The sequence below is a fragment of the Oncorhynchus mykiss genome, unplaced genomic scaffold (assembly GCF_013265735.2).
Source record: "Oncorhynchus mykiss isolate Arlee unplaced genomic scaffold, USDA_OmykA_1.1 un_scaffold_130, whole genome shotgun sequence".
Taxonomy (NCBI): Eukaryota; Metazoa; Chordata; class Actinopteri; order Salmoniformes; family Salmonidae; genus Oncorhynchus; species Oncorhynchus mykiss.
This window is the reverse complement of record NW_023493663.1, coordinates 984,288-1,012,246: the sequence shown is the minus strand read 5'-3', so window position 1 is coordinate 1,012,246 and position 27,959 is coordinate 984,288. Positions and strand designations below refer to the sequence as shown.

Here is a 27,959-nt window from a genome sequence, read left to right as displayed (position 1 = left end):
ATTTCTGACACGTTTATTCCATTATACACCTTAAATGTATAATTTTACACGTGAGCTACACTAAAAAAAATAAACGTCCCCACCCCCCCACCTTAAAAATACTAATGTTACTGTCCCAAACTACAACAACAACAAATACTGAAATACATGTAATTTGGTCCTCGAAACCTTTAATTGAAATGCTGTAGAATTCCATTCAATCCTATGGAGGACTGTCAAAATGGCCGACCGGTGGCTGAAAGCCTCTAAATGGCCAAAACAAAGCATCAGCAGTCCAGAGTTTATATACACGGCGTTGGTTACAGATGCAGTAACGAGCTAAATCCAACTGAACAAAACAATGGGAACGCCGTTGCCATGGAAACGCGTCGGGGGTTTAAGATCCCCAAGCTTCCTCATTGGGGGGGGGGGGGGGGGGGGGGGCGACAAAGCTAAATTAGCCTACAGTTAAGCTATTGTCTATTTCACACGGTGTTGAGGTATAATGCTTGGTTAACATCAACTCATGTCATCGTCACCAATCAAGTGCATTCGTTTTTTTTTTAAATGACATGACTACCATCAACGATTTCTGTATGCTAGCTATGCTACCAGCTTATACGGATGGGAGTTAGCATTTAGCGGTCACCTCTTCTTCTAAACCTGAAAAAGGGACAACTTCTACATGTTACGCAGGGAAAACAGTCCAATATAATCGGGACTTAAGTAACTACATCGTGGGTTTGTTACAAAACATAAATCGTGACAGATTTGACAAATTATCCTCTTTTGTTAGATTAGATGTGTTGAATGGGCACCAATCTGATCTTTTTACAACGTCAACGTTCCTAAGCAACTGTAGTAGTACTGTGGTTCCGTGGACAACATGCAACGTCACGGGAGACAGACCGGCACGAACACACACAGAACATGCCTCATATTAACGTTACACACACACACACACACACACACACACACACACACAGAACATGCCTCATATTAACGTTTCACACACACACTTCTCGCTCAGATCAGAAGGACGGTTCATAGTGACTTGTCATTCAATCTAAATCAGCGTCCAGGTCCCCCCCCCCCCCCCCCCGAGGTTAGGGCATTCATCGGAAGGAGGACTTGATGGACAGCATGAACACTGCTACATTACATTCACTAAACCCCCTCAGTCTCTCCTGGTTACCTAGGAGACAGAGACAGGCCCTCAGTCCCTCCTGATTACCTAGGAGACAGAGACAGGCCCTCAGTCTCTCCTGATTACCTAGGAGACAGAGACAGGCCCTCAGTCTCTCCTGATTACCTAGGAGACAGAGACAGGCCCTCAGTCTCTCCTGATTACCTAGGAGACAGAGACAGGCCCTCAGTCTCTCCTGATTACCTAGGAGACAGAGACAGGCCCTCCCGTCTCCAACCCAGAGTGAATCTACCGCAGATCTGTCTCCTCCGGTGTTGTTTTGAGGACTTGAAGGCTCTCAGGAGATTCAACCCCCGTCAGATCAGATCTTGTATAGGAGACTGGTGGTGTAGTTAAAGGTGAAGCTGGGTGGAGCTCTGCTCCTAGTAGCAGACTGATGGATGGTAGGGTCTAGGTACTGCTCTGGGGTTATAGCGCCCCCAGTGGTAGGGTCTAGGTACTGCTCTGGGGTTATAGCGCCCCCAGTTGTAGGCTCTACGCCCGTCTCTGGGGTTATAGCGCCCCCAGTGGTAGGCTCTACGCCCGTCTCTGGGGTTATAGCGCCCCCAGTGGTAGGCTCTACGTCCGTCTCTGGGGTTATAGCGCCCCCAGTGGTAGGCTCTACGCCCGTCTCTGGGGTTATAGCGCCCCCAGTGGTAGGCTCTACGCCCGTCTCTGGGGTTATAGCGCCCCCAGTGGTAGGGTCTAGGTACTGCCCTGTATTCACTCTGCCTCCAGTATTAGACTCAGGGTCTTGTTGGTTTACAGCACCCCCTGTGGCAGGGTCTAGTATGTTGTTAGCTTCCAGGTCCTGCTGTGTGGTTCCAGGCGTGTTGTCCTTCTCCAGGTGGGGTTGTGTAGTAACAGCTCCTCCTGAGGTACTGTCCAGGTAGTGCTGTGTGATCAGCTGACTCAGGTACATCAGGATGGAACAGTCGTCTTCCCCAAGCCTGAGCTGATCCCTCAGGAAGCCTCTCGTCCTCTCCTCCACTTCCTGTCTCTGCTCCAGGTGGCTGATGGGAAGGTGGAGGTGATGCGTAAAGCTAAGGAGGAAGGCCCGGGAAGCCAGTCTACTGAGCACGTTCTGGAGATGAAGGAAGTAGGTGGAACCTCGGCGCAGACGGGTACGGTGGTCCGCCACGTTGGCCAGGAGGGTTCCGCGGTAGCCGGGGCAACGGAGGGTCTTCCGGTCGGCGTCCAGGACGGAGATGTAACGGCTGTAGCGAGACAGAGAGCAGAGCATGCTGGTCCCCACGGGAGACGCCATCCTGGGAGGTAAAGAGGGAGGAGAACCTCAGTCTGAGTGAGATGCACAGCGCCTCGTGAAAGTCTAGACAGATTTTATGTTGATTAATGGGGGAAAACGATCCCAAATAAATGCACTTTTTATACTTTAATTTAAGGCCGCAAAATGAGAACTATGCAAGACTTTAATTAGGCTGTCTGTATGAGTAGGAGCTAGGAGGCATGTCTACTGTATATAGGGTAGGAGCTGGGAGGCATGTCTACTGTATATAGGGTAGGAGCTAGGAGGCATGTCTACTGTATATAGGGTAGGAGGAGGAGGCATGTCTACTATATATAGGGTAGGAGCTAGGAGGCATGTCTACTGTATATAGGGTAGGAGCTAGGAGGCATGTCTACTGTATATAGGGTAGGAGCTAGGAGGCATGTCTACTGTATATAGGGTAGGAGCTAGGAGGCATGTCTACTGTATATAGGGTAGGAGCTAGGAGGCATGTCTACTGTATATAGGGTAGGAGGAGGAGGCATGTCTACTGTATATAGGGTAGGAGCTGGGAGGCATGTCTACTGTATATAGGGTAGGAGCTAGGAGGCATGTCTACTGTATATAGGGTAGGAGGAGGAGGCATGTCTACTGTATATAGGGTAGGAGGAGGAGGCATGTCTACTATATATAGGGTAGGAGCTAGGAGGCATGTCTACTGTATATAGGGTAGGAGCTAGGAGGCATGTCTACTGTATATAGGGTAGGAGCTAGGAGGCATGTCTACTGTATATAGGGTAGGAGCTAGGAGGCATGTCTACTGTATATAGGGTAGGAGGAGGAGGCATGTCTACTGTATATAGGGTAGGAGCTGGGAGGCATGTCTACTGTATATAGGGTAGGAGCTAGGAGGCATGTCTACTGTATATAGGGTAGGAGGAGGAGGCATGTCTACTGTATATAGGGTAGGAGCTGGGAGGCATGTCTACTGTATATAGGGTAGGAGCTAGGAGGCATGTCTACTGTATATAGGGTAGGAGCTAGGAGGCATGTCTACTGTATATAGGGTAGGAGCTAGGAGGCATGTCTACTGTATATAGGGTAGGAGCTGGGAGGCATGTCTACTGTATATAGGGTAGGAGCTAGGAGGCATGTCTACTGTATATAGGGTAGGAGGCATGTCTACTGTATATAGGGTAGGAGGAGGCATGTCTACAGTATATAGGGTAGGAGGAGGAGGCATGTCTACTGTATATAGGGTAGGAGGAGAAGGCATGTCTACTGTATATAGGGTAGGAGGAGGAGGCATGTCTACTGTATATAGGGTAGGAGGAGGAGGCATGTCTACTGTAAATAGGGTAGGAGGAGGCATGTTTACTGTATATAGGGTAGGAGGAGGAGGCATGTCTACTGTATATAGGGTAGGAGGAGGCATGTCTACTGTATATTGGGTAGGAGGAGACATGTCTACTGTATATAGGGTAGGAGGAGGCATGTCTACTGTATATAGGGTAGGAGCTAGGAGGCATGTCTACTGTATATAGGGTAGGAGCTAGGAGACATGTCTACTGTCTATAGGGTAGGAGCTAGGAGACACGTCTACTGTATATAGGGTAGGAGGAGGAGGAGGCATGTCTACTGTATATAGGGTAGGAGCTAGGAGGCATGTCTACTGTATATAGGGTAGGAGGAGGAGGCATGTCTACTGTATATAGGGTAGGAGGAGGAGGCATGTCTACTGTATATAGGGTAGGAGGAGGCATGTCTACTGTATATAGGGTAGGAGGAGGCATGTCTACAGTATATAGGGTAGGAGGAGGCATGTCTACTGTATATAGGGTAGAAGGAGGAGGAGGCATGTCTACTGTATATAGGGTAGGAGGAGGAGGCATGTCTACTGTATATAGGGTAGGAGCTATGAGACATGTCTACTGTATATAGGGTAGGAGGAGGAGGAGGCATGTCTACTGTATATAGGGTAGGAGCTAGGAGGCATGTCTACTGTATATAGGGTAGGAGCTAGGAGACATGTCTACTGTATTTAGGGCAGTTGACTGTATATAGGCTAGTTATAACAGAACGTTGACAGGCTAGTTATAACAGGAAGTTCACTGTATATAGGCTCGTTATAACAGGAAGTTCACCGTATATAGGCTAGTTATAACAGGAAGTAGACCGTAGATAGGCTAGTTATAACAGAACGTTGACAGGCTAGTTATAACAGGAAGTTCACTGTATATGGGCTAGTTATAACAGGAAGTTCACTGTATATGGGCTAGTTATAACAGGAAGTTAACTGTATATGGGCTAGTTATAACAGGAAGTGTTTCGGTCAAAAGATGCACAGACTGACCCCAGGACTGATGACAGCATCATGTCATGTGACAGCCTGCTGCTGTAGAACACAGGCACCGCCCCTTCCTCCTCACCTCTGCAGTCCTATGAGTTTCCATCGCTGTAGGTCAGTGAGGCTGAAGGGGCAGGACAACCAGGGCTGGACCCTCTCCCCACAGCGCCCGGGTCCAGGCACGTAGAGGGCTAGAGCGGACACCAGCCTCCTGACCCTCCCCTCCTCAGATCCCAGGACCACCAGGGTTCGACCACTCAGTAGGGACCACAGGGCATGCAGGGCAAACGGATACTGACGCACAAACCTGGAGGTAGAGACCGAGAGAGATGATCACGTTATTGGTCACATACACGTTTTTAGCAATGTTATTGAGGGTGTTCCTAGCTCCAACAGTAACATCTAACTAAATGCTTGTGTTTCTAGCTCCAACAGTACAGTAGTATCTAACTAAATGCTTGTGTTTCTAGCTCCAACAGTACAGTAGTATCTAACTAAATGCTTGTGTTTCTAGCTCCAACAGCAATATCTAACTAAATGCTTGTGTTTCTAGCTCCAACAGTAATATCTAACTAAATGCTTGTGTTTCTAGCTCCAACAGCAATATCTAACTAAATGCTTGTGTTTCTAGCTCCAACAGCAATATCTAACTAAATGCTTGTGTTTCTAGCTCCAACAGTAATATCTAACTAAATGCTTGTGTTTCTAGCTCCAACAGCAATATCTAACTAAATGCTTGTGTTTCTAGCTCCAACAGCAATATCTAACTAAATGCTTGTGTTTCTAGCTCCAACAGCAATATCTAACTAAATGCTTGTGTTTCTAGCTCCAACAGTACAGTAATATCTAACTAAATGCTTGTGTTTCTAGCTCCAACAGCAATATCTAACTAAATGCTTGTGTTTCTAGCTCCAACAGCAATATCTAACTAAATGCTTGTGTTTCTAGCTCCAACAGCAATATCTAAGTAAATGCTTGTGTTTCTAGCTCCAACAGCAATATCTAACTATATGCTTGTGTTTCTAGCTCCAACAGTCAGTAATATCTAACTAAATGCTGGTGTTCCCAGCTCCAACAGTAATATCTAACTAAATGTTTGTGTTTCTAGCTCCAACAGTCAGTAATATCTAACTAAATGCTTGTGTTCCTAGCTCCAACAGTCAGTAATATCTAATGCTTGTGTTTCTAGCTCCAACAGTCAGTAATATACAATGCTTGTGTTTCTAGTTCCAACAGTACAGTAATATCTAATGCTTGTGTTTCTAGCTCCAACAGCACAGTAATATCTGACTAAATGCTTGTGTTTCTAGCTCCAACAGTGCAGTAATATACAATGCTTGTGTTTCTAGCTCCAACAGTACAGTAATATCTAATGCTTGTGTTTCTAGCTCCAACAGCACAGTAATATCTGACTAAATGCTTGTGTTTCTAGCTCCAACAGTGCAGTAATATACAATGCTTGTGTTTCTAGCTCCAACAGTACAGTAATTTCTAATGCTTGTGTTCCTAGCTCCAACAGTGCAGTTATATATAACTAAATGCTTGTGTTCCTAGCTCCAACAGCACAGTAATATCTGACTAAATGCTTGTGTTTCTAGCTCCAACAGTGCAGTAATATACAATGCTTGTGTTTCTAGCTCCAAAAGTACAGTAATTTCTAATGCTTGTGTTCCTAGCTCCAACAGTGCAGTTATATATAACTAAATGCTTGTGTTCCTAGCTCCAACAGCACAGTAATATCTGACTAAATGCTTGTGTTTCTAGCTCCAACAGTGCAGTAATATACAATGCTTGTGTTTCTAGCTCCAACAGTACAGTAATTTCTAATGCTTGTGTTCCCAGCTCCAACAGTGCAGTTATATATAACTAAATGCTTGTGTTTCTAGCTCCAACAGTACAGTAATACATAATGCTTGTGTTTCTAGCTCCAACAGTACAGTAATATCTAATGCTTGTGTTTTTAGCTCCAACAGTAATATCTAATGCTTGTGTTTTTAGCTCCAACAGTGCAGTAATATCTAATGCTTGTGTTCCTAGCTCCAACACTACAGTAATATCTAACTAAATGCTTGTGTTCCTAGCTCCAACAGTCAGTAATATCTAACTAAATGCTTGTGTTCCCAGCTCCAACAGTACAGTAGTATCTAATGCTTGTGTTCCTAGCTCCAACAGTACAGTAATATCTAATGCTTGTGTTTCTAGCTCCAACAGTGCAGCAATATCTGACTAAATGCTTGTGTTTCTAGCTCCAACAGTGCAGTAATATACAATGCTTGTGTTTCTAGCTCCAACAGTACAGTAATATCTAATGCTTGTGTTCCTAGCTCCAACAGTAATATCTAATGCTTGTGTTTCTAGCTCCAACAGTAATATATAATGCATGTGTTCCTAGCTCCAACAGTGCAGCAATATCTGACTAAATGCTTGTGTTCCTAGCTCCAACAGTACAGTAATATCTAATGCTTGTGTTTCTAGCTCCAACAGTACAGTAATATCTAATGCTTGTGTTCCTAGCTCCAACAGTAATATCTAATGCTTGTGTTTCTAGCTCCAACAGTAATATATAATGCATGTGTTCCTAGCTCCAACAGTGCAGCAATATCTAACTAAATGCTTGTGTTTCTAGCTCCAACAGTAATATCTAATGCTTGTGTTTCTAGCTCCAACAGTAATATACAATGCTTGTGTTTCTAGCTCCAACAGTGCAGCAATATCTAACTAAATGCTTGTGTTTCTAGCTCCAACAGTGCAGTAGTATCTAACTAAATGCTTGTGTTCCCAGCTCCAACAGTACAGTAATATCTAACTAAATGCTTGTGTTTCTAGCTCCAACAGTACAGTAATATCTGACTAAATGCTTGTGTTTCTAGCTCCAACAGTAATATATAATGCTTGTGTTCCTAGCTCCAACAGTAATATCTAACTAAATGCTTGTGTTCCTAGCTCCAACAGTACAGCAATATCTAATGCTTGTGTTCCTAGCTCCAACAGTACAGTAATATAATGCCTGTGTTTCTAGCTCCAACAGTCAGTAATATCTAACTAAATGCTGGTGTTCCCAGCTCCAACAGTAATATCTAACTAAATGCTTGTGTTCCTAGCTCCAACAGTCAGTAATATCTAATGCTTGTGTTTCTAGCTCCAACAGTCAGTAATATACAATGCTTGTGTTCCTAGCTCCAACAGCACAGTAATATCTAATGCTTGTGTTTCTAGCTCCAACAGTACAGTAATATCTAATGCTTGTGTTTCTAGCTCCAACAGTGCAGTAATATACAATGCTTGTGTTTCTAGCTCCAACAGTGCAATAATATCTAACTAAATGCTTGTGTTTCTAGCTCCAACAGTGCAGTAATATATAATGCTTGTGTTTCTAGCTCCAACAGTACAGTAATATCTAACTAAATGCTTGTGTTTCTAGCTCCAACAGTGCAGTAATATATAATGCTTGTGTTTCTAGCTCCAACAGTAATATACAATGCTTGTGTTTCTAGCTCCAACAGTGCAATAATATCTAACTAAATGCTTGTGTTTCTAGCTCCAACAGTGCAGTAATATATAATGCTTGTGTTTCTAGCTCCAACAGTACAGTAATATCTAACTAAATGCTTGTGTTTCTAGCTCCAACAGTGCAGTAATATATAATGCTTGTGTTTCTAGCTCCAACAGTAATATCTAATGCTTGTGTTTCTAGCTCCAACAGTGCAGTAATATACAATGCTTGTGTTTCTAGCTCCAACAGTGCAATAATATCTAACTAAATGCTTGTGTTTCTAGCTCCAACAGTGCAGTAATATATAATGCTTGTGTTTCTAGCTCCAACAGTACAGTAATATCTAACTAAATGCTTGTGTTTCTAGCTCCAACAGTGCAGTAATATATAATGCTTGTGTTTCTAGCTCCAACAGTAATATACAATGCTTGTGTTTCTAGCTCCAACAGTGCAGTAATATATAATGCTTGTGTTTCTAGCTCCAACAGTAATATACAATGCTTGTGTTTCTAGCTCCAACAGTGCAGCAATATCTAACTAAATGCTTGTGTTTCTAGCTCCAACAGTGCAGTAATATATAATGCTTGTGTTTCTAGCTCCAACAGTACAGTAATACATAATGCTTGTGTTTCTAGCTCCAACAGTACAGTAATACATAATGCTTGTGTTTCTAGCTCCAACAGTACAGTAATATCTAATGCTTGTGTTCCCAGCTCCAACAGTAATATCTAACTAAATGCTTGTGTTTCTAGCTCCAACAGTGCAGTAATATCTAACTAAATGCTGGTGTTTCTAGCTCCAACAGTGCAGTAATATATAATGCTTGTGTTTCTAGCTCCAACAGTACAGTAATACATAATGCTTGTGTTTCTAGCTCCAACAGTACAGTAATATCTAATGCTTGTGTTTTTAGCTCCAACAGTAATATCTAATGCTTGTGTTTTTAGCTCCAACAGTGCAGTAATATATAATGCTTGTGTTTCTAGCTCCAACAGTACAGTAATATCTAACTAAATGCTTGTGTTTCTAGCTCCAACAGTGCAGTAATATATAATGCTTGTGTTTCTAGCTCCAACAGTACAGTAATACATAATGCTTGTGTTTCTAGCTCCAACAGTACAGTAATATCTAATGCTTGTGTTTTTAGCTCCAACAGTAATATCTAATGCTTGTGTTTCTAGCTCCAACAGTACAGTAATATCTAATGCTTGTGTTTTTAGCTCCAACAGTAATATCTAATGCTTGTGTTTCTAGCTCCAACAGTACAGTAATATATAATGCTTGTGTTTCTAGCTCCAACAGTAATATATAATGCTTGTGTTTCTAGCTCCAACAGTACAGTAATACATAATGCTTGTGTTTCTAGCTCCAACAGTACAGTAATATATAATGCTTGTGTTTCTAGCTCCAACAGTAATATATAATGCTTGTGTTTCTAGCTCCAACAGTCAGTAATATATAATGCTTGTGTTTCTAGCTCCATCAGTAATATATAATGCTGGTGTTTCTAGCTCCAACAGTAATATCTAATGCTTGTGTTTCTAGCTCCAACAGTAATATATAATGCTTGTGTTTCTAGCTCCAACAGTACAGTAATATATAATGCTTGTGTTTCTAGCTCCAACAGTCAGTAATATCTAATGCTTGTGTTTCTAGCTCCAACAGTACAGTAATACATAATGCTTGTGTTTCTAGCTCCAACAGTGCAGTAATATATAATGCTTGTGTTTCTAGCTCCATCAGTACAGTAATATCTAATGCTTGTGTTTCTAGCTCCAACAGTACAGTAATATATAATGCTTGTGTTTCTAGCTCCAACAGTAATATATAATGCTTGTGTTTCTAGCTCCAACAGTAATATATAATGCTTGTGTTTCTAGCTCCAACAGTGCAGTAATATACAATGCTTGTGTTTCTAGCTCCAACAGTGCAATAATATCTAACTAAATGCTTGTGTTTCTAGCTCCAACAGTGCAGTAATATATAATGCTTGTGTTTCTAGCTCCAACAGTAATATACAATGCTTGTGTTTCTAGCTCCAACAGTGCAATAATATCTAACTAAATGCTTGTGTTTCTAGCTCCAACAGTGCAGTAATATATAATGCTTGTGTTTCTAGCTCCAACAGTACAGTAATATCTAACTAAATGCTTGTGTTTCTAGCTCCAACAGTGCAGTAATATATAATGCTTGTGTTTCTAGCTCCAACAGTAATATCTAATGCTTGTGTTTCTAGCTCCAACAGTGCAGTAATATACAATGCATGTGTTCCTAGCTCCAACAGTGCAGCAATATCTGACTAAATGCTTGTGTTCCTAGCTCCAACAGTACAGTAATATCTAATGCTTGTGTTTCTAGCTCCAACAGTACAGTAATATCTAATGCTTGTGTTCCTAGCTCCAACAGTAATATCTAATGCTTGTGTTTCTAGCTCCAACAGTAATATATAATGCATGTGTTCCTAGCTCCAACAGTGCAGCAATATCTAACTAAATGCTTGTGTTTCTAGCTCCAACAGTAATATCTAATGCTTGTGTTTCTAGCTCCAACAGTAATATACAATGCTTGTGTTTCTAGCTCCAACAGTGCAGCAATATCTAACTAAATGCTTGTGTTTCTAGCTCCAACAGTGCAGTAGTATCTAACTAAATGCTTGTGTTCCCAGCTCCAACAGTACAGTAATATCTAACTAAATGCTTGTGTTTCTAGCTCCAACAGTACAGTAATATCTGACTAAATGCTTGTGTTTCTAGCTCCAACAGTAATATATAATGCTTGTGTTCCTAGCTCCAACAGTACAGTAATACATAATGCTTGTGTTTCTAGCTCCAACAGTACAGTAATATATAATGCTTGTGTTTCTAGCTCCAACAGTAATATATAATGCTTGTGTTTCTAGCTCCAACAGTCAGTAATATATAATGCTTGTGTTTCTAGCTCCATCAGTAATATATAATGCTGGTGTTTCTAGCTCCAACAGTAATATCTAATGCTTGTGTTTCTAGCTCCAACAGTAATATATAATGCTTGTGTTTCTAGCTCCAACAGTACAGTAATATATAATGCTTGTGTTTCTAGCTCCAACAGTCAGTAATATCTAATGCTTGTGTTTCTAGCTCCAACAGTACAGTAATACATAATGCTTGTGTTTCTAGCTCCAACAGTGCAGTAATATATAATGCTTGTGTTTCTAGCTCCATCAGTACAGTAATATCTAATGCTTGTGTTTCTAGCTCCAACAGTACAGTAATATATAATGCTTGTGTTTCTAGCTCCAACAGTAATATATAATGCTTGTGTTTCTAGCTCCAACAGTACAGTAATACATAATGCTTGTGTTTCTAGCTCCAACAGTACAGTAATATATAATGCTTGTGTTTCTAGCTCCAACAGTAATATATAATGCTTGTGTTTCTAGCTCCAACAGTCAGTAATATATAATGCTTGTGTTTCTAGCTCCATCAGTAATATATAATGCTGGTGTTTCTAGCTCCAACAGTAATATCTAATGCTTGTGTTTCTAGCTCCAACAGTAATATATAATGCTTGTGTTTCTAGCTCCAACAGTACAGTAATATATAATGCTTGTGTTTCTAGCTCCAACAGTCAGTAATATCTAATGCTTGTGTTTCTAGCTCCAACAGTACAGTAATATATAATGCTTGTGTTTCTAGCTCCAACAGTAATATATAATGCTTGTGTTTCTAGCTCCAACAGTAATATATAATGCTTGTGTTTCTAGCTCCAACAGTGCAGTAATATACAATGCTTGTGTTTCTAGCTCCAACAGTGCAATAATATCTAACTAAATGCTTGTGTTTCTAGCTCCAACAGTGCAGTAATATATAATGCTTGTGTTTCTAGCTCCAACAGTAATATACAATGCTTGTGTTTCTAGCTCCAACAGTGCAATAATATCTAACTAAATGCTTGTGTTTCTAGCTCCAACAGTGCAGTAATATATAATGCTTGTGTTTCTAGCTCCAACAGTACAGTAATATCTAACTAAATGCTTGTGTTTCTAGCTCCAACAGTGCAGTAATATATAATGCTTGTGTTTCTAGCTCCAACAGTAATATCTAATGCTTGTGTTTCTAGCTCCAACAGTGCAGTAATATACAATGCATGTGTTCCTAGCTCCAACAGTGCAGCAATATCTGACTAAATGCTTGTGTTCCTAGCTCCAACAGTACAGTAATATCTAATGCTTGTGTTCCTAGCTCCAACAGTAATATCTAATGCTTGTGTTTCTAGCTCCAACAGTAATATATAATGCATGTGTTCCTAGCTCCAACAGTGCAGCAATATCTAACTAAATGCTTGTGTTTCTAGCTCCAACAGTAATATCTAATGCTTGTGTTTCTAGCTCCAACAGTAATATACAATGCTTGTGTTTCTAGCTCCAACAGTGCAGCAATATCTAACTAAATGCTTGTGTTTCTAGCTCCAACAGTGCAGTAGTATCTAACTAAATGCTTGTGTTCCCAGCTCCAACAGTACAGTAATATCTAACTAAATGCTTGTGTTTCTAGCTCCAACAGTACAGTAATATCTGACTAAATGCTTGTGTTTCTAGCTCCAACAGTAATATATAATGCTTGTGTTCCTAGCTCCAACAGTAATATCTAACTAAATGCTTGTGTTCCTAGCTCCAACAGTACAGCAATATCTAATGCTTGTGTTCCTAGCTCCAACAGTACAGTAATATAATGCCTGTGTTTCTAGCTCCAACAGTCAGTAATATCTAACTAAATGCTGGTGTTCCCAGCTCCAACAGTAATATCTAACTAAATGTTTGTGTTTCTAGCTCCAACAGTCAGTAATATCTAACTAAATGCTTGTGTTCCTAGCTCCAACAGTCAGTAATATCTAATGCTTGTGTTTTTAGCTCCAACAGTCAGTAATATACAATGCTTGTGTTCCTAGCTCCAACAGCACAGTAATATCTAATGCTTGTGTTTCTAGCTCCAACAGTACAGTAATATCTAATGCTTGTGTTTCTAGCTCCAACAGTGCAGTAATATACAATGCTTGTGTTTCTAGCTCCAACAGTGCAATAATATCTAACTAAATGCTTGTGTTTCTAGCTCCAACAGTGCAGTAATATATAATGCTTGTGTTTCTAGCTCCAACAGTACAGTAATATCTAACTAAATGCTTGTGTTTCTAGCTCCAACAGTGCAGTAATATATAATGCTTGTGTTTCTAGCTCCAACAGTAATATACAATGCTTGTGTTTCTAGCTCCAACAGTGCAATAATATCTAACTAAATGCTTGTGTTTCTAGCTCCAACAGTGCAGTAATATATAATGCTTGTGTTTCTAGCTCCAACAGTACAGTAATATCTAACTAAATGCTTGTGTTTCTAGCTCCAACAGTGCAGTAATATATAATGCTTGTGTTTCTAGCTCCAACAGTAATATCTAATGCTTGTGTTTCTAGCTCCAACAGTGCAGTAATATACAATGCTTGTGTTTCTAGCTCCAACAGTGCAATAATATCTAACTAAATGCTTGTGTTTCTAGCTCCAACAGTGCAGTAATATATAATGCTTGTGTTTCTAGCTCCAACAGTACAGTAATATCTAACTAAATGCTTGTGTTTCTAGCTCCAACAGTGCAGTAATATATAATGCTTGTGTTTCTAGCTCCAACAGTAATATACAATGCTTGTGTTTCTAGCTCCAACAGTGCAGTAATATATAATGCTTGTGTTTCTAGCTCCAACAGTAATATACAATGCTTGTGTTTCTAGCTCCAACAGTGCAGCAATATCTAACTAAATGCTTGTGTTTCTAGCTCCAACAGTGCAGTAATATATAATGCTTGTGTTTCTAGCTCCAACAGTACAGTAATACATAATGCTTGTGTTTCTAGCTCCAACAGTACAGTAATACATAATGCTTGTGTTTCTAGCTCCAACAGTACAGTAATATCTAATGCTTGTGTTCCCAGCTCCAACAGTAATATCTAACTAAATGCTTGTGTTTCTAGCTCCAACAGTGCAGTAATATCTAACTAAATGCTGGTGTTTCTAGCTCCAACAGTGCAGTAATATATAATGCTTGTGTTTCTAGCTCCAACAGTACAGTAATACATAATGCTTGTGTTTCTAGCTCCAACAGTACAGTAATATCTAATGCTTGTGTTTTTAGCTCCAACAGTAATATCTAATGCTTGTGTTTTTAGCTCCAACAGTGCAGTAATATATAATGCTTGTGTTTCTAGCTCCAACAGTACAGTAATATCTAACTAAATGCTTGTGTTTCTAGCTCCAACAGTGCAGTAATATATAATGCTTGTGTTTCTAGCTCCAACAGTACAGTAATACATAATGCTTGTGTTTCTAGCTCCAACAGTACAGTAATATCTAATGCTTGTGTTTTTAGCTCCAACAGTAATATCTAATGCTTGTGTTTCTAGCTCCAACAGTACAGTAATATCTAATGCTTGTGTTTTTAGCTCCAACAGTAATATCTAATGCTTGTGTTTCTAGCTCCAACAGTACAGTAATATATAATGCTTGTGTTTCTAGCTCCAACAGTAATATATAATGCTTGTGTTTCTAGCTCCAACAGTACAGTAATACATAATGCTTGTGTTTCTAGCTCCAACAGTACAGTAATATATAATGCTTGTGTTTCTAGCTCCAACAGTAATATATAATGCTTGTGTTTCTAGCTCCAACAGTCAGTAATATATAATGCTTGTGTTTCTAGCTCCATCAGTAATATATAATGCTGGTGTTTCTAGCTCCAACAGTAATATCTAATGCTTGTGTTTCTAGCTCCAACAGTAATATCTAATGCTTGTGTTTCTAGCTCCAACAGTACAGTAATATATAATGCTTGTGTTTCTAGCTCCAACAGTCAGTAATATCTAATGCTTGTGTTTCTAGCTCCAACAGTACAGTAATACATAATGCTTGTGTTTCTAGCTCCAACAGTGCAGTAATATATAATGCTTGTGTTTCTAGCTCCATCAGTACAGTAATATCTAATGCTTGTGTTTCTAGCTCCAACAGTACAGTAATATATAATGCTTGTGTTTCTAGCTCCAACAGTAATATATAATGCTTGTGTTTCTAGCTCCAACAGTAATATATAATGCTTGTGTTTCTAGCTCCAACAGTGCAGTAATATACAATGCTTGTGTTTCTAGCTCCAACAGTGCAATAATATCTAACTAAATGCTTGTGTTTCTAGCTCCAACAGTGCAGTAATATATAATGCTTGTGTTTCTAGCTCCAACAGTAATATACAATGCTTGTGTTTCTAGCTCCAACAGTGCAATAATATCTAACTAAATGCTTGTGTTTCTAGCTCCAACATTGCAGTAATATATAATGCTTGTGTTTCTAGCTCCAACAGTACAGTAATATCTAACTAAATGCTTGTGTTTCTAGCTCCAACAGTGCAGTAATATATAATGCTTGTGTTTCTAGCTCCAACAGTAATATCTAATGCTTGTGTTTCTAGCTCCAACAGTGCAGTAATATACAATGCTTGTGTTTCTAGCTCCAACAGTGCAATAATATCTAACTAAATGCTTGTGTTTCTAGCTCCAACAGTGCAGTAATATATAATGCTTGTGTTTCTAGCTCCAACAGTACAGTAATATCTAACTAAATGCTTGTGTTTCTAGCTCCAACAGTGCAGTAATATATAATGCTTGTGTTTCTAGCTCCAACAGTAATATCTAATGCTTTTGTTTCTAGCTCCATCAGTACAGTAATATATAATGCCTGTGTTTCTAGCTCCAACAGTACAGTAATATCTAACTAAATGCTTGTGTTTCTAGCTCCAACAGTGCAGTAATATATAATGCTTGTGTTTCTAGCTCCAACAGTAATATACAATGCTTGTGTTTCTAGCTCCAACAGTGCAGCAATATCTAACTAAATGCTTGTGTTTCTAGCTCCAACAGTGCAGTAATATATAATGCTTGTGTTTCTAGCTCCAACAGTACAGTAATACATAATGCTTGTGTTTCTAGCTCCAACAGTACAGTAATACATAATGCTTGTGTTTCTAGCTCCAACAGTACAGTAATATCTAATGCTTGTGTTCCCAGCTCCAACAGTAATATCTAACTAAATGCTTGTGTTTCTAGCTCCAACAGTGCAGTAATATCTAACTAAATGCTGGTGTTTCTAGCTCCAACAGTGCAGTAATATATAATGCTTGTGTTTCTAGCTCCAACAGTACAGTAATACATAATGCTTGTGTTTCTAGCTCCAACAGTACAGTAATATCTAATGCTTGTGTTTTTAGCTCCAACAGTAATATCTAATGCTTGTGTTTTTAGCTCCAACAGTGCAGTAATATATAATGCTTGTGTTTCTAGCTCCAACAGTACAGTAATATATAATGCTTGTGTTTCTAGCTCCAACAGTGCAGTAATATCTAACTAAATGCTTGTGTTTCTAGCTCCAACAGTGCAGTAATATATAATGCTTGTGTTTCTAGCTTCAACAGTACAGTAATACATAATGCTTGTGTTTCTAGCTCCAACAGTACAGTAATATCTAATGCTTGTGTTTTTAGCTCCAACAGTAATATCTAATGCTTGTGTTTCTAGCTCCAACAGTACAGTAATATCTAATGCTTGTGTTTTTAGCTCCAACAGTAATATCTAATGCTTGTGTTTCTAGCTCCAACAGTACAGTAATATATAATGCTTGTGTTTCTAGCTCCAACAGTAATATATAATGCTGGTGTTTCTAGCTCCAACAGTAATATATAATGCTTGTGTTTCTAGCTCCAACAGTAATATATAATGCTTGTGTTTCTAGCTCCAACAGTACAGTAATACATAATGCTTGTGTTTCTAGCTCCAACAGTACAGTAATATATAATGCTTGTGTTTCTAGCTCCAACAGTAATATATAATGCTTGTGTTTCTAGCTCCAACAGTCAGTAATATATAATGCTTGTGTTTCTAGCTCCATCAGTAATATATAATGCTGGTGTTTCTAGCTCCAACAGTAATATCTAATGCTTGTGTTTCTAGCTCCAACAGTAATATATAATGCTGGTGTTTCTAGCTCCAACAGTAATATATAATGCTGGTGTTTCTAGCTCCAACAGTACAGTAATATATAATGCTGGTGTTTCTAGCTCCAACAGTACAGTAATATATAATGCTGGTGTTTCTAGCTCCAACAGTAATATATAATGCTTGTGTTTCTAGCTCCAACAGTAATATATAATGCTTGTGTTTCTAGCTCCAACAGTAATATATAATGCTGGTGTTTCTAGCTCCAACAGTACAGTAATATATAATGCTGGTGTTTCTAGCTCCAACAGTAATATCTAACAATACACAACAATCTAAAGTAAATGAAGGATGAGCGATGTCAGAGACTAAGATACAGTAGAATAGGACAGAATATAGTATATACATATGAGATGAGTAATGCATAGACTAAGATACAGGATATAGTATATACATGAGTATCTCAGCCTCCCACAGCCCTGTTCTGTAAGATCACAATGAGTATCTCAGCCTCCCACAGCCCTGTTCTGTAAGATCACAATGAGTATCTCAGCCTCCCACAGCCCTGTTCTGTAAGATCACAATGAGTATCTCAGCCTCCCACAGCCCTGTTCTGTAAGATCACAATGAGTATCTCAGCCTCCCACAGCCCTGTTCTGTAAGATCACAATGAGTATCTCAGCCTCCCACAGCCCTGTTCTGTAAGATCACAATGAGTATCTCAGCCTCCCACAGCCCTGTTCTGTAAGATCACAATGAGTATCTCAGCCTCCCACAGCCCTGTTCTGTAAGATCACAATGAGTATCTCAGCCTCCCACAGCCCTGTTCTGTAAGATCACAATGAGTATTTCAGCCTCCCACAGCCCTGTTCTGTAAGATCACAATGAGTATTTCAGCCTCCCACAGCCCTGTTCTGTAAGATCACAATGAGTATCTCAGCCTCCCACAGCCCTGTTCTGTAAGATCACAATGAGTATCTCAGCCTCCCACAGCCCTGTTCTGTAAGATCACAATGAGTATCACAGCCTCCCACAGCCCTGTTCTGTAAGATCACAATGAGTATCTCAGCCTCCCACAGCCCTGTTCTGTAAGATCACAATGAGTATCTCAGCCTCCCACAGCCCTGTTCTGTAAGATCACAATGAGTATCTCAGCCTCCCACAGCCCTGTTCTGTAAGATCACAATGAGTATCTCAGCCTCCCACAGCCCTGTTCTGTAAGACCACAATGAGTATTTCAGCCTCCCACAGCCCTGTTCTGTAAGATCACAATGAGTATCTCAGCCTCCCACAGCCCTGTTCTGTAAGATCACAATGAGTATCTCAGCCTCCCACAGCCCTGTTCTGTAAGATCACAAGGAGGCAAGGAGGGGAAAGAGAAACTTGGAAAGAAATTAATTGAAGGCAGACATTGGGAGGTTGAAGTCGCCAAGAACGATGAGTGGCGAGCCATCGTCAGGAAATGAGCTAATCAATGTGTCTAGCTCATTGAGGAACTCTACGAGGTGTCTAGCTCATTGAGGAACTCTACGAGGTGTCTAGCTCATTGAGGAACTCTACGAGGTGTCTAGCTCATTGAGGAACTCTCCGATGACAATAATGTTACAGTTGAGTGGACAAGTGACAGTGACAGCAGGTGAGAGAGAGAGCAGATGGACAGGTGAGAGAGTGAGCAGATGGACAGGTGAGAGACGGAGCAGATGGACAGGTGAGAGAGGGAGCAGATGGACAGGTGAGAGAGAGGGAACAGATGGACATGTGAGAGAGGGAGCAGATGGACAGGTGAGAGACAGCAGATGGATAGGTGAGAGAGACAGCAGAAGGACAGGTGAGAGAGAGGGAGCAGATGGACAGGTGAGAGAGAGGGAGCAGATGGACAGGTGAGAGAGAGGGAGCAGATGGACAGGTGAGAGAGAGGGAGCAGATGGACAGAGAGTAGATGGACAGGTGAGAGAGAGGGACTGATGGACAGGTGAGAGAGAGGGACAGATGGACAGGTGAGAGAGAGAGAGCAGATGGACAGGTGAGAGAGAGGGAGCAGATGGACAGGTGAGAGAGAGGGAGCAGATGGACAGGTGAGAGAGAGGGAGCAGATGGACAGAGAGAGTAGATGGACAGGTGAGAGAGAGAGCAGATGGACAGGTGAGAGAGAGCAGATGGAACAGGTGAAAGAGAGGGAGCAGATGGACAGGTGAGAGAGAAGGAGCAGATGATGGGGAGCAGATGGACAGGTGAGAGAGGGAGCAGATGGACAGGTGAGAGAGGGAGCAGATGGAAAGGTGAGAGGGAGCAGATGGACAGGTGAGAGAGAGAGCAGATGGACAGGTGAGAGAGAGCAGATGGACAGGTGAGAGAGAGCAGATGGACAGGTGAGAGAGAGGGAGCAGATGGACAGGTGAGAGAGAGGGAGCAGATGGACAGAGAGTAGATGGACAGGTCAGAGAGAGCAGATGGACAGGTGAGGGAGAGGAGCAGATGGACAGGTAAAAGAGAAGGAGCGGGGGGGCAGGTATAGAAAACACCTTCCATGGGGGGGGGGGGGGGGCAGGTATAGAAAACACCTTCCATGGGGGGGAGCAGGTATAGAAAACACCTTCCATGGGGGGGTAGCAGGTATAGAAAACACCTTCCATGGGGGGGAGCAGGTATAGAAAACACCTTCCATGGGGGGGGAGCAGGTATAGAAAACACCTTCCATGGGGGGGAGCAGGTATAGAAAACACCTTCCATGGGGGGGGGGAAGCAGGTATAGAAAACACCTTCCATGGGGGGGGGGAGAGAGCAGGTATAGAAAACACCTTCCATGGGGGGGGGGGGGCAGGTATAGAAAACACCTTCCATGGGGGGGGGAGAGAGCAGGTATAGAAAACACCTTCCATGGGGGGGGGAGAGAGCAGGTATAGAAAACACCTTCCATGGGGGGGGGGGCAGGTATAGAAAACACCTTCCATGGGGGGGGGGGAGAGAGCAGGTATAGAAAACACCTTCCATGGGGGGGGGGGAGAGAGCAGGTATAGAAAACACACACATAGACTGGAGATATCAGGAGTCCTCTAAGCTATAGAATGAATTAATCAACCAATGAGTGACTCACCTGAGCGCTCCCTGCCCGGCCCTCTTCTTCTGCCTCAGCGTTACCAACCCTCCGTACCCCAGAGGTGAGCCGGCCCGTTCGGACCCCGTAGACGCTGACATGGTACAGTCCCACCCGTCCTGGTCCGAACCCCTGGAGGTGGTATCTCCCGAGGAGGAGACGGGCAGGTCCAGCCCAGCCCCAGGGCTCGGGCAGTGGGGGGAACCCAGGCCGTAGTCCCCCTGGACCGGCAGCAGGGCCTGGGGCTCCTGGTTGACCACCAGGGGAAGGGGTAGAGAGCCGGGCTGCAGCCCAGAAGCAGGCAGCGTGTCTGGGGGAGAAGAGTTGTACAGGAAGCCCTCCTGAGACATGCAGCAGGCCGTGTCCATCTGGACCAGTAACTCAGGGTCAGGAACTCTCTGTCCATCACCCTCCTCTGTCTCAGCCCCTCCCTCCTCTGTCTCAGCCCCTCCCTCCTCTGTCTCAGCCCCTCCCTCCTCTGTCTCAGCCCCTCCCTCCTCTGTCTCAGCCCCTCCCTCCTCTGTCTCAGCCCCTCCCTCCTCTGTCTCAGCCCCTCCCTCCTCTGTCTCAGCCCCTCCCTCCTCTCTCCCAGCCCCTCCTTCCTCTCTCCCAAGCACTCCTGCCTCTCCCTCCCTCTCTCCGTTAAACACTCCTTCTGCCTCTCCCTCCCTCTTTCTGTTAAACACTCCTTCTGCCTCTCCCTCCCTCTCACACACACGGTGTGTCTCACCCTCTCCCCCCTCCTCAGCCTCCAGCAGAAAAACAGGGGTCTGATCTCCTCCCTCCCGTCCCTCCTCCTCCTCCTCTCCTCCACTCCTGTCACTACTAAAGCTGTCCTTATTCTCCTCAGAGCTTTCCTGGTCCTGCGTCTCCATGGTCAGATCAGAGAGTGACGACTCCAGCCTCTCCTCCCCGGTCAGGGCCTCACTCTGCTGGGCAGAGTTATCAGGGCAGGGAGGGTTCACCTCCAGAACCTCCACAGACTCCGGTGGCTCGGGGCAAAGCACGATGGAAGGGGTGTGTATATGTGAGTCCGTCCCCACTGTGTGGTTGAGAGAACAGAAGATTCTTCCCAGCACCGCTACTTCCTCTTCCTCCTCCCCTAGCTCCTCCTCAAACAGGAAGTTGGTGATGTTCTGCTTCCTGCGTAGCGCTCGGTCCAGGCGGCGGGTGTACAGGTAACACAAGTCCCCCCGGAAACACCGCTCTGTGTGGTTGAGTAGTTCCACGGTGGCCTCGTAGAACCTCTCCTCGCATAACTCCGTCAGGTTCTTCAGACGCTTGGCGAAACACTTGGCCGACTTCCCCTTGATGAGCTGCGGGGTGTAGGACTGCCTCCTCTGTCCCGCCTCCTCCCCCGTGTCACGGTCGGGGCCAGGCGGCGCGTCTCTGTGTCTCTGTGACTCTGTGACACAGTGTTGACAGTGTGCGGCGTGGGGGTCTCGGCGGGGGCGGAGGGGGTACGAGGTGATCTGCCTCAGCAGGTCTCGGTGCTCGTAGATACTCTTCTCCATCGCCGCAAGCTCATTGGCCTTGTCCACCGCGCGGGCGGAGTAACACCCCTGAGGCCCCGCCTCCCGCTGAAGCCCCTCCTCTTTCTGCAGAACAGACCTTGTGTACCTGGCAGGAGAGGCACAACAGGAAGTTACAACAGATGGTAGCAGTAGGAACCTGTCAGAGTGTGTGTGTGTGTGTCAGTGTGTTTGTGTCAGAGCGTGTGTGTGTGTGTGTGTGTCAGAGTGTGTGTGTGTGTGTCAGAGTGTGTGTGTGTGTGTGTGTGTGTCAGAGTGTGTGTGTGTGTGTGTGTCCTCGTACTCCAGGTCACGTAGCTTCCTCTGCAGCTCGCGGGCGAAGGCCCGTCGGTTTCCGGTCTTCAGGCACTCGGAGGCGCGGGAGAAGAGGAGTGACAGCTCCTGGAACTGCAGCATGATCTTCCTCTCGTCGGCAGAGACGTAGGCCATGCAGAATGGGCGGACGAAGCCTCGGGCCTCCAGGTCATACAGGGTCAGGTGGTGAACGTAGGCAAACGCCCCCTCCTTAGAGTCACCCAGCACCACCCGGGAGTCCTCCACAAAACTACAGGGGAGGAGAGAACAGACTAGTCAAACGCCCCCTCCTTAGAGTCACCCAGCACCACCCGGGAGTCCTCCACAAAACTACAGGGGAGGAGAGAACAGACTAGTCAAACGCCCCCTCCTTAGAGTTACCCAGCACCACCCGGGAGTCCTCCACAAAACTACAGGGGAGGAGAGAACAGACTAGTCAAACGCCCCCTCCTTAGAGTTACCCAGAACCACCCTGGAGTCCTCCACAAAACTACAGGGGAGGAGAGAACAGGATACAATTAGAGTAGAATATAATAGAATATAATAGAATGTAACAGAACATAATTAGAATATAACAGAATTAGAGTAGAATATAATAGAATGCAACAGAACAGAATTAGAGTAGAATTTAACAGAAAATAATTAGAGTAGAATATAATAGAATGCAACAGAACAGAATTAGAGTAGAATATAATAGAATGTAACAGAACAGAATTAGAGTAGAATATTCTATTATATTCTACTGTAATTATTTTCTGTTACATTCTATTCTATTCTATTCTGTTCTCTTCTACTGTAATTATTTTCTGTTACATTCTAACAAGAATAGAACAGAAAATAATTACAGCAGAATAGAACAGAATTAGAGTAGAATATAATGTGACAGGAAATAATTAGAATAGAACAGAATTAGAGTAGAATATAATAGAAGAGAACAGAATTAGAGTAGAACATTAATACAATGTAACAGAAAATAACAGAAAATAATTAGAATAGAACAGAATTAGAGTATAATATAACTATAGAACAGAATAGAACTAGAGTAGAATAGAACAGAATAGAACTAGAGTAGAATAGAACAGAATAGAACTAGAGTAGAATATAACTATAGAACAGAATAGAACTAGAGTAGAATAGAACAGAATAGAACTAGAGTAGAATAGAACAGAATAGAACTAGAGTAGAATAGAACAGAATAGAACTAGAGTAGAATAGAACAGAATAGAACTAGAGTAGAATAGAACAGAATAGAACTAGAGTAGAATAGAACAGAATATAACTAGAGTAGAATATAACTATAGAACAGAATAGAACTAGAGTAGAATAGAACAGAATAGAACTAGAGTAGAATATAACTATAGAACAGAATAGAACTAGAGTAGAATAGAACATAATAGAACTAGAGTAGAATAGAACAGAATATAACTAGAGTAGAATATAACTATAGAACAGAATAGAACTAGAGTAGAATAGAACAGAATAGAACTAGAGTAGAATAGAACAGAATATAACTAGAGTAGAATATAACTATAGAACAGAATAGAACTAGAGTAGAATAGAACAGAATAGAACTAGAGTAGAATAGAACATAATAGAACTAGAGTAGAATAGAACAGAATATAACTAGAGTAGAATAGAACAGAATAGAACTAGAGTAGAATAGAACAGAATAGAACTAGAGTAGAATAGAACAGAATAGAACTAGAGTAGAATAGAACAGAATAGAACTAGAGTAGAATAGAACAGAACTAGAGTAGAATAGAACTAGAGTAGAATAGAACTAGAGTAGAATAGAACTAGAGTAGAATAGAACAGAATAGAACTAGAGTAGAATAGAACAGAATAGAACTAGAGTAGAATAGAACAGAATAGAACTAGAGTAGAATAGAACAGAACTAGAGTAGAATAGAACAGAATAGAACTAGAGTAGAATCGAACTAGAGTAGAATAGAACTAGAGTAGAATAGAACAGAATAGAACTAGAGTAGAATAGAACAGAATAGAACTAGAGTAGAATAGAACAGAACTAGAGTAGAATAGAACAGAATAGAACTAGAGTAGAATAGAACAGAACTAGAGTAGAATAGAACTAGAGTAGAATCGAACTAGAGTAGAATAGAACTAGAGTAGAATAGAACAGAATAGAACTAGAGTAGAATAGAACATAATAGAACTAGAGTAGAATAGAATAGAACATAATAGAACTAGAGTAGAATAGAATAGAACATAATAGAACTAGAGTAGAATAGAACAGAATAGAATAGAACTAGAGTAGAATAACAGAATAGAACTAGAGTAGAATAGAACAGAATAGAACTAGAGTAGAATAGAATAGAACATAATAGAACTAGAGTAGAATAGAATAGAACATAATAGAACTAGAGTAGAATAGAATAGAACATAATAGAACTAGAGTAGAATAACAGAATAGAACTAGAGTAGAATAGAACAGAATAGAACTAGAGTAGAATAGAACATAATAGAACTAGAGTAGAATAGAATAGAACATAATAGAACTAGAGTAGAATAGAATAGAACATAATAGAACTAGAGTAGAATAGAACAGAATAGAACTAGAGTAGAATAGAACAGAATATAATTAGAGTAGAATAGAATTAGAGTAGAATATATAATAGAATGTAACAGAAAACAGTAAAATAGGATGTCATTACAGTAGAGTACAATACAAATACAATATCATTAGAGTACAATACAAATACAACATCATTAGAGTACAATACAAATACAACATCATTAGAGTACAATACAAATACAATAGGATATCATTAGAGTAGAGTACAAATACAATAGGATATCAGTAGAGTACAATACAAATACAATAGGATATCATTAGAGTACAATACAAATACAATAGGATATCATTGGAGTAGAGTACAATACAAATACAATATCAGTAGAGTACAATACAAATACAATAGGACATCAGTAGAGTACAATACAAATACAATAGGACATCATTAGAGTACAATACAAATACAATAGGATATCATTAGAGTAGAGTACAAATACAATAGGATATCATTAGAGTAGAGTACAAATACAATAGGATATCATTAGAGTACAATACAAATACAATATGATATCAGTAGAGTACAATACAAATACAATAGGATATCATTAGAGTACAATACAAATACAATAGGATATCATTAGAGTACAATACAAATACAATAGGATATCATTAGAGTAGAGTACAATACAAATACAATATCAGTAGAGTACAATACAAATACAATAGGATATCATTAGAGTAGAGTACAATACAAATACAATATCAGTAGAGTACAATACAAATACAATAGGATATCATTAGAGTAGAGTACAATACAAATACAATATCAGTAGAGTACAATACAAATACAATAGGACATCATTAGAGTACAATACAAATACAATAGGATATCATTAGAGTACAATACAAATACAATAGGATATCATTAGAGTACAATACAAATACAATAGGATATCATTAGAGTACAATACAAATACAATAGGACATCATTAGAGTAGAGTACAAATACAATAGGATATCATTAGAGTAGAGTACAAATACAATAGGATATCATTAGAGTAGAGTACAATACAAATACAATATCAGTAGAGTACAATACAAATACAATAGGATATCATTAGAGTACAATACAAATACAATAGGATATCATTAGAGTACAATACAAATACAATAGAATATCATTAGAGTACAATACAAATACAATAGGATATCATTAGAGTAGAGTACAATACAAATACAATATCAGTAGAGTACAATACAAATACAATAGGATATCATTAGAGTACAATACAAATACAATAGGATATCATTAGAGTAGAGTACAAATACAATAGGATATCATTAGAGTACAATACAAATACAATAGGATATCATTAGAGTACAATACAAATACAATAGGATATCATTAGAGTACAATACAAATACAATAGGATATCATTAGAGTAGAGTACAATACAAATACAATATCAGTAGAGTACAATACAAATACAATAGGATATCATTAGAGTACAATACAAATACAATAGGATATCATTGGAGTACAATACAAATACAATAGGATATCATTAGAGTAGAGTACAAATACAATAGGACATCATTAGAGTAGAGTACAAATACAATAGGACATCATTAGAGTACAATACAAATACAATATCAGTAGAGTACAATACAAATACAATATCAGTAGAGTACAATACAAATACAATATCAGTAGAGTACAATACAAATACAATATCAGTAGAGTACAATACAAATACAATATCATTAGAGTACAATACAAATACAATATCAGTAGAGTACAATACAAATACAATAGGACATCATTAGAGTAGAGTACAAATACAATATCAGTAGAGTACAATACAAATACAATAGGACATCATTAGAGTACAATACAAATACAATAGGATATCATTAGAGTACAATACAATACAATAGGACATCATTAGAGTACAATACAATACAATAGGACATCATTAGAGTACAATACAATACAATAGGACAACATTAGAGTACAATGCAAATACAATAGGACATCATTAGAGTAGAGTACAAATACAATAGGACATCATTAGAGTAGAGTACAAATCAAACATCAGAGGAGAGTACAATAAAACATAATAAAATAGGACAGCTACCTGAGTCGTGGGTATCCGCTGCCGGTGGGGTGTCCTACGAACGAGGCCTGGTAGTCAACAGACATGATCCTCAGACTGAAGTAGTTCAGGTCAAAGGTCCCAAACACCTTCGGGTCGTCAGGAATGGTGAGAAGAGGCTGGGGGCCCACCTGGAGGGGAGGACAACACAAGGTCAGACACACACCCCGTCCGGACATACACACCGTCAGATCAACACACACACCCCTCCCCCAGTGGCCCCTGGTACCGACCTGCTCAGAGAACTCTGATATGAGGATGAAGTCCTTAGTGAACTTGGCGTATGACGTCTTGGCCCAGGGGTTGGCGTTGTTATTCGATGGGAACAGAGGGACAGAGAACTCTTCTGGCACCACCCAGGGGTTGGGGTACCCTACCTCCCCAAAATCATCCTCCTTAGTAAACGCCACCACGTCTGGGGCACCAATCATCTTTCTCTGGACCGGGCTTGGGTCAGCTTTGACGTCAGAGGAAGTCCATCCACTAGGCTAGATGTCTGACTGTCCGTCTGTCTGTCTGTATCCCTCTACTCGCTGGGAGTAACAGTCCACGACACTGACGGTTGTCTGTCTGTCTGCGTCCCGTTACCTCTACCAGCTGGGAGTGGTCTTCACCTGTCTGTCCATGATGATAAAATACGATGCAGGAAGGCCACACATCAACATGACATCTGACCAAAGGCTGTCTGTCTGTCACCGCTGTATATAAACAATAGCACTTAACACCGGGACTATCTCTCTGGCTCCGTCCCCCGTACAGTACCGACGTCAAGACAGTTATCTGGCAAGCAGACGACGCGTAACGGAACACGACCGTATCCCGTCACCCCATCAATGACACATTGCTCGTCCGGGGAATCGTGCACCGTTACCGGGTAATATCGGCAGTGGCCCGTCATGCACTGGTATAATAAAGTCCCAGTAGTAAATACGGTGAAACTATTTAATGTTAAATGTACATCCTGACCGTAGCCATATTAAAATCCGCTGGTAGTTACCACGTGACCAGCTCACATAAGGAAGTAGCTATCTGTCCTAAAATGACAAACCTAATATTACACATTCAACATGATTTAAGATTATGAATCACAATTTCAATCTTGAAAATAGATACTCTTCGC

General features: G+C 41.2%; 1 protein-coding gene across 1 annotated transcript; it reads right to left on the bottom strand.

Annotated features, from left to right (window-relative positions):
• On the bottom strand, positions 1-27,959 carry LOC110512918 (guanine nucleotide exchange protein smcr8a). Its single transcript, XM_036972241.1, has 7 exons — positions 27,073-27,959; positions 26,822-26,970; positions 22,140-22,400; positions 21,011-21,944; positions 20,325-20,794; positions 4,823-5,047; positions 1-2,433 (listed from the first exon to the last, which is right to left on the bottom strand). Exons 1-7 carry the CDS (start codon positions 27,268-27,270, stop codon positions 1,488-1,490), a joined length of 3,183 nt encoding a protein of 1,060 aa, XP_036828136.1. The 5' UTR covers positions 27,271-27,959; the 3' UTR covers positions 1-1,487.